The following is an 11,435-nucleotide window of genomic DNA, read 5'->3' on the forward strand; positions in this document are numbered from 1 at the left end:
GGCCGGAAGTGGATTTTCGTAACCCGGAAGGGGAGTGCTTCCCTGGCTGTATTGTTAACTTCTTCCAGCTGCCGCTCGTCCTGCGGCTGAGGGAATCGTCGCGGAAGGATGGTGTGCGAAAAATGTGAGTTAAGGAGACTCTTCTGCGGGAGAAGGAGGCTGGGAGAACCTAACTGGCGTTCCCCGGGAACTTTGCTCTTTCTTTGTTTTTCCTTCGGCCACAGGTCCTTGATTCTAGCCTCTGTCCTCCTATACTGCCCTTTGACCATTCCTGCCCTCCCCAACGACCGTATCGTCCTGTATTTGCATTCAGAGTGGTCTCAGTTTTGCACCTCTGTTTATTTCCGTTGCTTCCCATCAACCCCGGGTATCATCCTGAACTGCTTCTTGACGGGCTTCCTCCCTTCACAGACCCGCCGGGTTGGAATGGATCTTAAAAGTCACTTCCACAGCATCTGGAGTTGATGGATTTAGTAAATAAAAGTACCGGACGCCCAGTTAAATTTGAATTTCAGGAAAACAACAAATAATTTTTAGTGTAAGTATGTCCTATGCAATGTTTGAGACTTGGCTCTGTTTACTGCTCCTCACTACAGTAAGTGCTTTGTCCCAAAGCACGCACTTTCAGGACATTCTTTACTAAAAAAAAAAAAAAAGTATTCATTGTTTATATGAAATTTAAATCTAACTGGGTGTCCTGTATTTTATCTAACAAACCTAAGTCAATATCCCATCCAATGGCTTAAATGCTCTTTGCATGAATGCGTAGAGGATTGAGGCACAGGGGTAGGAGAATCTCACCACCTTCAAAGCAGTCTGTGTAGATTTCACTGGCTTTTAGAAAAGTCTTTCCTCCCTATAGTTGCCATCCAGTGATTCTAATGCCAACCCTTGAGATTTAGAAAATATCTTATGGTATTTTGACCTCACAAACTGGTTATGTGTTTTAAAAGAGCTGTCATATCCCCAAATCCCTTTTTCCTACAGCTAGATATGTCTGACTCTTCTGTGACAATTTCAAGTCCTCTTATCCTGATAATTGTCTAATTAATATGATCCACTTTGTTTATATCCCTATAGTATATAAAACTTGGAACATAGATGCCCTTGAGTTTGAATCACAGTTTTTATATTAAGTGAAAGAATGACCATGGATGGTTACTTTAATAAATTCTCAGGGTGCAGAGAATAATTTGGGATTTCTATATTTGGAGCCTGGCATTCAGGAGGACCCTCCTCAGTGAGGCCTCAGCTTACCTTCTTAACTGCATTTTCACTAAGCCTTACCCTTTTCACTTCAGCCAAACCAAACAATATTTTGCCCGTATGTACCCTGAGTTTTCAATGCCTTTCCCCAGGATGTGTCCCTTATTCAGTTTACCTTCATCTTCTTTTCTCCTCTTTCTTCACAGTCTCATTGCCACTAACCCTCTCTATTGCCTTCCCCACAAAGCTTCACTGGATTTCCCTAGCCAAGATTATTTCTTCCTCCATGGAATTTCTCCTAGTACTTGAGCTCTCAATTGTCATACTATTTACTTTCCAGCTTATATTTTAGTTGAATAATTCTTAACTTTTTTTTGGTTCTCTGAGCCCTTTGAGAATGTGATGAAAGCTGTAGACTTAACATAGTTTATTAAAAAATGGATATACAAAAGGTTTGTGTACAATTTAATCTTGTTCATATATTTCCTAAGGTCTACCTGTGAAACTCAGGTTAAGGACTACTATTAGAGAAATCAGTGTGCTATAAATTCCTTGAAATCTAGAGCTTTATCTCATTTGTTTTATTTTTATCTGTACTTTGTACAATGGCTTATACATCAGAGATGCTTAGTAAATATTTATGGAATGAATAGATTTATCAGATTTGTTTAAAGGATCCATGTACAGAGGAAGCCTATTATAAGCCATACTATTATCCACAAATTTTACTGAAGTCAGCTATCCATTGCCCACAGTTAATATCTTAAGTCTCAGTTCATTGGCCCCGACCCCAGCATTAACAGCCTTGTACATAATATGACTGGTGATGCCATCGCGAACTTTAGGCACAATGTAGTGTATTTATTAAATAGTAAACACTAATCTCCCTTACTTTTACTGTCTTGTTATAACAGGTGAAAAGAAACTTGGTACTGTTATCACTCCAGATACATGGAAAGATGGTGCAAGGAATACCACAGGTATTTTTCCTTTTAGAACATGGAAACTGAATCAGATACTTCTGTGAATAATGTTTTCACTTTTACATTATTTGTAAAATGATATGTTATGTGTACAATGTATTTTATCTGTTAAACATTAAGGAATACTAGAGACCCCAACAATTTAATATCTTTTCTATTTAGTTCTCTCAGTGACATGTCAGGGTTCCTAATTTGATAGGCAGGAGATAACAAAATATTTAAATGATTTTTAAGCAATGAGTATATCACAGTAATTGATTTGATTCAGCTTAATTAGAGTTAGTATTGAAAGCCCCCTCTCCTCACCTGATTTTTATATTCTTGAACAAATTATTTAAATGTTTTCACTTTCATAATCATTAAATACAGTGAAGATGTTTTCAAAGGGAAGAAAAAGAAACATTTTTACTGTATTCAAGATCAATGGCACCAAAGTAGCGGCATCTAGAGTTTACATTAGATATATGTAAATATAGACCCATTCCTAAAGTCCTACTTTGAGTTTGAGAAATAAAATGATTGCCTTTTATCCAAATTTTTATTTTCCTAGTAAATAATTGTGTGTGTTTTTTTTTTTAAGTAGTGTCTTTGAAACCTGGTACTAAATGAAATTTTTTAAAATTTTGATATAGGCTAGTCTGCTGGTAGGAGGTCACAAAATGAACTTTCTAACTAATTGTTAAATGTTTCATGTATGTGTTAATGTGTGAAATGTGTAGACATAGCACACTGAAATACATGTATATTTCAATGCAGAAAGTGGTGGAAGAAAGCTGAATGAAAATAAAGCTTTGACCTCAAAAAAAGCAAGGTAGGTATAAGAGCATCTATAAAGCAGTCATATTAATTTCCACTCTTTTTAATATTAAGTGTATTGGAATGAATTTGTTTTGCCTCATTCTGTTGTGATAAAACATAGTTAGATAGTTCCAAGCATGCATACCAAGCTGTCTGTTATAACCTGCTGATTTCACCCTGTTCATTTTCACTGTATCAATATATAAAGATATTATACATTATTTTTATAATTTCACCAGAAAGCATGACTTATTTTTTCTAGTTCTTAATTTTCCTGCAAATCAGAGGCCGCAGAGAAATGTGGACAGGTCATGAGCGCTGGAGTCAGACCTAAATTTGAATCTAGATTTTGTTACTGTCTAGCTCTGTAACCTTAAGCAAGTTAAACCAGTTCTAAACTTTTCTGAACACTACTTTTTTACCTAGGAATAGGGATAAAAATGTCTCCCACCATAAAAACAATTTTTGACACCATACTCTATTATATCCAGTCTTAAAAATTCCATGAATCCTTCCAGCTGCCGTCCCATTTCCTTGCTTCCTTTTACAGAAAAAGTTTTCAAAACCCTTATCTAGATGGTACTTTCTCAGTGTCCTTAAGTTTTATTTACTCCTTCAGCCGCTGTAATCAGGCCTCCATCTCCACCACACTCCTAAACCTACTCTTGTCAAGATCACAGGTGACCTTTAAAACTGATGGCTACTTCTCTGTTCTTACCTTATTTAACCTTTCGAAAACTCTCTTTTTTGCAACACTTTATTCTCTTGTCTTTGAGATACCACACTCTTCTTTCCTCTTAACTCACTAACTGTTCCTTCTCAATTGAGTGCTTCTGGTCTCAATCCTAGACTTTTTTTTTTTTTTCTATTTATAAATTTATGATCTCTCCTCAAGTGACTTTAGTCCAATGGCTTTAAATTCAAACTGTATGTTAATGAATTCCACATGTATATCTCAGTCCTGACTTTTCTGAGCTCCAAACATATATCCAGTTGCCTCCTTGACTTTTCCAATTTGATATCTGATAGGCAACCTCTTTTTCCTTCAGTCGAATCATAGTCTTCTCATCATTGCTCTATGGTCCAATCTAGCTGTGCAAAACTGGAATCCCTAACTGATTTCTTAATTTCCCTCACTTCCCATATCCACCAGCGAGTTCTTTGGCTCTACTACCAAAATATAGCCTGAATACACCTGCTTCTGTTCATCTCACTGCTATTACCCTCTTCTAAACCATCACAGTTTCTTACTTGGGTATTATAATAACTTTCTGTCTCCCTGCTTCCTCTCTGGTTCCCTATAGTTCGTTCTCATAATAACCAGGGTGGTCCTTTAAAGGGCATGTAACTCCTTTGCTCAAAACCTTGCATTGGTTTTCTTTTTACATTGAATAAAAGCTAGGTCCCATACCATGTTCTTACAGGGTCCTCTGTGATCTGGCCCCTCCTGCCTCTCTGACTTCCTATTGTGCCAACTCCTGCATCAGATATGCCAAGCCCACTCCCATTGGAAGAGGTTTGTGCTTACTACTCCCTCTTCCTAGAATGCATCGCTAAGAGCTTAACAGAGCTGGCTCTTTCTTGTTACTTGGGTCTTAGCTGAAATGTCATCTCCTCAGAGAGGGTCCCTAACCAGCACCTAAACTAATGTCTTCCTTCCTTCCCCTCATGTCCACCACAGTATCCTCTCTGAATTTTCTCTACAGCAGGTATTACTGTCTTAAAAGTGTGGTTGTTTTCTTACTTATTATCTGTCTCCTCTCACTAGAATGTCAGATTGATGAGGGCAGAGGCTTTGTCAAGTTCATCTTTGGTATTTAATAATAATAATAAGGCTTTTAATACGTAAAATGCCCGACACATAAAGGTGCTTATTAAATAATGGGTATAAAATAGCATGATAGACTTAAACTTCAGTGCATTGTCACATTATGTATTGTTGACTGACTTATTGATGTCTTCTAAGACCACGAGGTTATTATTGACCAAGTTGTTATGTTTTACAGAGTGTATAGTTTTAGGTACTTCCAGTTCCTTTATGCTCCCAAACTTACTTCAGTGTCATTAATAAGTAGCTATTACTTTTGGGTATTTTAAGTATCTCACTTTGGAAAGTGTACGTAAGATTTCTGAGACATTAAAATGTACATTTTAGAATAAAATATGGTTTTAAGAAAAAGCAATCTCTAGACATGTAGGCCCAAACAAATTGAGCTTATTATTAAAAGGAAGAATAGTGTCCACTCTTAACTTCTCTTGTGGGAAGTAGAGTGACATTCTTTTGGATTTGGAAAAATTAACCTTTAAAAATGAGCTGTTGTATCATACCCAAGAGAAGAAACCAGGTCTAGGACAGTGTTGGTATTCAGTATATGAGTACGGTTACAAAAAGTTATGGCCAATTTAATGGGAAGTATTTCCTCTAAAGTTATTTTGCCTTCCAGTCACTGTAAGGTCACATTTTTTTTAGTAGAAACTTTTTTATCGAAAGGGATTGCATCAGTTAATTGAAAATGTCAGTTAAAGTGGGCAATCATTAAAAGATACACATACTTTATTTTAAGTCAAAGCACATAACTGTACATGCATTCATCAGTCATTTGGCATTGAGACAAGGCTTTTTGAATATGAGTCTACTTTATAATTTTCCTTACATTAATCATAACCAGAATATATATTTCCAGTATCTTTAAGGTAGAGCAAGAACTGACACTTGTAAGGTGCCAAGTCCTTCCACTTAGGATTTTTCCTCAATTTTTAAGTTTTCTTACCCATGCCTAATTCCATAGCAGTTTTAATGATTCACACTTACCTGGTCATCCTAAAGTATTCATTTAGTTTTTAATATAATCAATCACTCTTTGTGTACTCTCATTACATGAGTTTCCTTAATATTATATCACATGAATAGATTGACAAATACAGCTGTTATAAACAGGTTTGGGATTACATACAGCTGACTCTTTACAAGCATACAGCTTACATGGAAGGGGCAGAAGTGTGGAGACATATTAAGAGAGTAGCCAGTTAGAAGAGTGCTATGCCTATCAATTGTAGAGCTTGATAGAGGGAACAGAGAGCATGAATTAATCACATTTGTTACTTAAGTGAGGTTATTTAAGAGTATTTCTATTGTATTGTACATTTTTCTTTCTTTAAAAAAAAATCTCTAGATTTGATCCATATGGAAAGAATAAGTTCTCCACTTGCAGAATTTGTAAAAGTTCTGTGCACCAGCCAGGTTCTCATTACTGCCAGGGCTGTGCCTACAAAAAGGGTAAGTTTCCTTTAATACCATTTTTGAATTCATATCAAACCTACTTCTTTTGATACTGATTTGGATAACATAGTGAAGGAGTAGCCCTTCATAAATTAGTCAAATGCTCTTTTTTCTAAGGCAAAATAAACTTAGAACTTGTCCTAGTTAAAAGTATATATTTTCTTTTTTTCTTTTCTGATGCTGTTAAATTATGTTTTAAGCTTCAGGAGTGACTTAAATAAACCAAATCATTTGTATTGGTTAGCTAGTAGATTAGTATTATTAGTTATTATTAAGATTTGATTACTTACATGAGTTTTTTGTTTGTTTGTTTTAGGCATCTGCTCTATGTGTGGAAAAAAGGTTTTGGATACCAAAAACTACAAGCAAACGTCTGTCTAGATGTATTGAAGTTTCTGGCTTTCCGTATGATTTTACTTTTTGCTTGAATTTTCAAGGCATAATATAGATGTTAAAGTTACAAAATAACATGTCTTAAGACAAGTTTAAACCAGGGAAGTAGATTGGTATTCATTTTTGTGCTCTCAAGAAGTTCTGAACAGCAGCAGTGTAACTAGTTTTTGCCTTAAGTTTTTATTTTCCTTACAAACATCTTATTGTACTGGGATAAGTGACAAATTTAACGAAAAATATTTTCCCAGTTCTGTATGCACTTTTTATTTATCATTACTCATGTAATTTTTATTATCCTTTCCCTCTACTTTATAGATATTGCAAAAGTGTGAGAAGGAGGTTATTGATATTTGGCTTTGAACTTGGCATCCAGATTTGGAATTTTTCCCTCATTCCCTTTTGGTTGCATAGTTCTTAGGATCAGCAGTCCCTTAATTAATTGCAGCTTCATAAGGCATTTAAATATCTGAGATCATTATTGCTAAATAGTTCCTTAAGTAATTAGCCCAGGCCCAAATCAAACAAAAGTTGTATTTATGTTATTTTTTATTTGTTCTTGAAGCCAAAGTGCCAATATCTTTCATATGAGAATGGGAATGCAAGGAACACTCCACACAAATCCAAATGAATACACTGGATTTCAGAAAAACACACATTACACATATTACCTTGAATTCAGACCATCATGAAAGCCAGGAGAACAGTGTGCATCCATGATGATGTGTAACGAATGAATCACCATTCCTTGGGAAAGCGCTTTGAAGCAGAAACCAAACTTCTTTTTAACCTCCTCCTCTTCTCCTTCCCCCACCAAAAATAAATAGACTAAGCAAACATTTTGACTCTTTTTTTTTTTAATATATATATATAACATAGACTGCTGAAAGACTACTTTGAGGTTTCTTTTTCTTTTTAATTGAAGTAAAGTTGATTTACAATGTTGTATTAATTTCTGCTGTACAACAAGTGATTCAGTTATACATATATATACCTTCTTTTAAAAATTCTTTTCCTTTATGGTTTATCACAAGATATTGAATGCAATTCCCTGTGCTATGCAGTAGGACCTTGTTGTTTATCCATTCTGTATATAATGGTTTGCATCTGCTAACCCCAAAATCCCAATCCATTGCCCTCCCCACCCCACCCGCATTGTTTCTGTTTCTTAGATAGGCTCATTTGTGTCATATTTTAGATTCTACATATGAGTGATATATGGTATTTGTCTTTCTCTTTCTGATTTATTTCTCTTAGTATGATAATCTCTAAGTCCATCCATGTTGCTGCAAATGGCATTATTTCATTCTTTTTTGTGGCTGAGTAATATTCCATTGTATATATGTACCACATCTTTTTTATCCATTCATCTGTCCATGGACATTTAAGTTGTTTCCATGACTTGGCTATTGTGAATAGTGCTGCTATGAGCATAGGGGTGCATGTATCTTTTTGAATTGTAGTTTTGCCTGGATATATGCCCAGGAGTGGAATTGCTAGATCATATAATAGTTCAATTTTTAGTTTTTTGAGGAACCTTTATATTGTTTTCCATAGTGGCTGCACCAACTTACATTCCCACCAACAGTGTAGGAGGGTTCCCTTTTCTCCACATTCTCTCCAGCATTTATTTGTAGACTTTTTAATGATGGCCATTCTGACCGGTGTGAGGTGGTACTTCATCATAGTTTTGATTTGCATTTCTCTAATAATTAGTGATGTTGAGCACCTTTTCTTGTGACTGTTGGCTATCTGTATGTCTTCTTTGGAGAAATGTCTTTTTAGGGTTTCTGCCCATTTTTTGATTGGGTTGTTTGTTTTTTGGTTATGGAGTTATATAAGCTGTTTGTACGTTTTGGAAATTAAGCCCTTGTTGGTCATGTCATTTGTATTCTCTCCCAGTCTGTAGGTTGTCCTTTTAATTTTGCTTATGGTTTCCTTTGTTGTACAAAAGCTTGTAAGTTTGATTAGGTACCATTTGTTTATTTTTGCTCTTATTTCTATTGTTTTGGGAGACCTTAGAAAACATTGGTACGATTTATGTCACAGAATGTTTTGCCTATGTTCTCTTCTAGGAGTTTTATAGTATCATATTTTATATTTAAGTGTTTAAGCCATTTTGAGTTTATTTTTGTGTATGATGAGAGGGTGTGTTCTAACTTCATTGATTTACATGTGGCTGTCCAACTTTCCCAACACCACTTGCTGAAGAGACCGTCTTTTTTCCATTGTATATTCTTGCCTCCTTTGTTGAAGATTAATTGACCATAGGTGTGTGGGTTTATTTCTGGGCTCTGTATTCACTTTGAGGTTTCAGACAAAGATTTTTCTTATGCTACCTTCAGAGGTACAGGACTTCTGCTTTTGAAACCTGCAGCTTACTGTGGAACACCAAAAAAGTATTCCTTATTGCCAAGTGCAATATAAATACATAACACTATAAAATGGAAGAATAAGGCAACATGATGATATATATGGTATAGATATCACATTTTTATTTGTTTTAAAATACTATGGAAAGTATTTAAAGTTTTAACTGTTTAATTTATCTATAAGGTTTTTTTCCCTAGGATACATTCTTATTCTTACCCAGAAAAATCATAAGGGTAATGCAAAATATAATAAATAACAACAGCTCTGAGGTCAGGAAGTATCTTCTCATGCTTTAATTGGGGATTTTAAACTAAAATCAATACAAGGGACCCATAATAGGACCTGGTTAAGAGAGTGACCCAGATCCATCAACAGCTGGGTTGGTCAACTTTGGGAAACTACATTTCTCATGTATCAGCTGGGATCTGGACTTCCCCAACTCATATTTCATATTCATGCCTTGACTAGCCTTCTTCTGTAAATGATCCAACAGCCAGACTGAGGTTCTCCAATGAAGATATTTGTCAGTATTATACCTCAGAATAGTTTAAGTATTATAAACCTTCATATTGCTGAAATAACAATATGACTCCCATAAATTGAATAGAAGAAGTTATTAAATGAGGAAGAAATTCCCAAAATAAAACATGAACATAAAGTAGTTTTTAAAAAGAAGACGTAAAAACAGAATAGATAACATTAAGATGACAGGATTAAGATCAAACATAGCTTTTATTAGAGTAAATAACATGTTTTTAAAAAAATCTCAGATTGTATTTAATATGTGTATATGTCAGAAACAACTTAAATTCCAACAAGAACACTTCTTAAGTTCATTCATTCATTAAAATATGCAGCCATCAAAATGGTACAGGAATTACATATATGTCCAGAAGTTTATATATACAGATAGAAGACATCTGAAAGCTACTAGTGCTGTTTTTCTCTTTGGGGTGGAACTAAGGGTTGAGAAAAGAAAGACAACCCTTTACAGCCTCATGCCAACTACCTAATACTTTTTAGCTTCTAGTTCCCTTACCTGGGGGAACAGGAGAGTACTAATAATTTTAGTATCTTAGAAATATATATTTACATACATAGATATGTATATATATTTTTTGAGAATTTCAAGCAGAAGAAATATATACATTGTTCTGCATTTCAACTTCTTAATGTTTCTCCTATTTACCATTTTCTCTCTATCTCTTGTTACATGTTTTTTGTCTTGATCACATGATGAATACACTGCAGACATCATACCCTTTAATACTACATACATACTTCATAAGAACAAACATACTAAGTTTGGTTATCAAATTCAGGAATTTAACATTGATATAATACTTTCATCTAATCTGTAGTCCCTATTCCAATTTAATTTGCTGTTCCATTGGTAGTTTTTGTTTTCAGCTACAGGGTGTAGTCCAGGATCATATGTTAGATTATCATGACTCTAATCTGGACCAGTTCTTCAGCCATTTTTTATCTTTTATAGTATTGATTTATTTGAAGAATACAGGACAGTTAAAGTATAGATGATCCTTCTTTTTGGGTTTTTCTGATTCTTCCTTATGTTTAGATTCAGGTTATGCAATATGGGCTGAAATACTATGAGTGATATGTCCTCCCAGGGTCACATCCAGACTCCCAGAATGTCCCATTGCCTATTATTGGTGATGTTAATTTGATCACTTGGGTAAGAAGTTGTCCGGTTTCTCCACTGTATAGTTCCCATTTTTTTCTTTTGTGATTAGATAATTTGTGAGGAGAAAGTTTGAGACCAGGTTGATTGATATTCTGTTCCTCATCAAACTTTCCCCTCCTAGATTTAGCATCTTTTGATAATTCTTGTCTGAATAAATTTTTACTGTGCTGTTTACAAAATTGATTTTTCTAACACATTATTCTTTCTGTATTAATTAATTGTCATTCTGCTCTAAGGAAAAGGTTTCCCTTTATCTATTTATCATGAGTATAGAATAAGTGCTTTTTTTCTGACCATTTGAGTGTTAGTTACAGATAATTCCTCTTTACCCCAAATATTTAAGTGTGTATTTTCTAAGGACAGGGATATTTTCTTCCATAACCACAGCACAATTATCAAAATCAGAAAATTAGCATTAATATAATACATTATCTAATATTTTCCATATTTCACTAGTTGTTCCAGTAATGGCCTTTGTTGGGGGCAAAAAATAGTCCAGGATCCAGTCCAGGATAACACATTACATTTAGTTGTCAAGTCTCTAGTCTCCTGTCTGGAACAGTTCTTCAACCTGTCTTTCAAAAATGTCAAGGTCATGAAAAACATATACCGGTTATTTTATAGTGTCCCTTAATTTGACATTTTCTGATGTTTGTTTATGATTAGATTGAGCTTATGCATTTTTGACAGGAATATCATA

General features: G+C 34.7%; 1 protein-coding gene across 2 annotated transcripts; it reads left to right on the forward strand.

The window, feature by feature from the left end:
- Window positions 1-22: 22 nt before the first annotated feature.
- On the forward strand, window positions 23-7,485 carry CRIPT (CXXC repeat containing interactor of PDZ3 domain). 2 transcript variants are annotated; one of them, XM_082672651.1, is made up of 5 exons: window positions 23-124; window positions 2,121-2,186; window positions 2,946-3,000; window positions 6,161-6,264; window positions 6,584-7,485. In XM_082672651.1, the coding sequence occupies exons 1-5, from the start codon at window positions 109-111 to the stop codon at window positions 6,646-6,648; spliced, it is 306 nt and encodes a 101-aa protein (XP_082528777.1). In that variant the 5' UTR covers window positions 23-108; the 3' UTR covers window positions 6,649-7,485. The 2 variants fall into 2 exon arrangements, with proteins under 2 accessions (XP_082528777.1, XP_082528778.1); XM_082672652.1 differs by lacking the exon at window positions 6,161-6,264.
- The last annotated feature ends 3,950 nt before the right edge of the window (window positions 7,486-11,435 follow it).

This window comes from Grampus griseus (assembly GCF_964374135.1).
Source record: "Grampus griseus genome assembly, chromosome: 15".
NCBI lineage: Eukaryota > Metazoa > Chordata > Mammalia > Artiodactyla > Delphinidae > Grampus > Grampus griseus.

Excerpts from the sequence above, each read along its gene's own strand:
- CRIPT (XM_082672651.1), top strand. Across the intron at positions 3,001-6,160 it reads TTGACCTCAAAAAAAGCAAG|ATTTGATCCATATGGAAAGA; the intron begins GTAGGTATAAGA and ends AAAAATCTCTAG. Across the intron at positions 6,265-6,583 it reads GGGCTGTGCCTACAAAAAGG|GCATCTGCTCTATGTGTGGA; the intron begins GTAAGTTTCCTT and ends TGTTTGTTTTAG.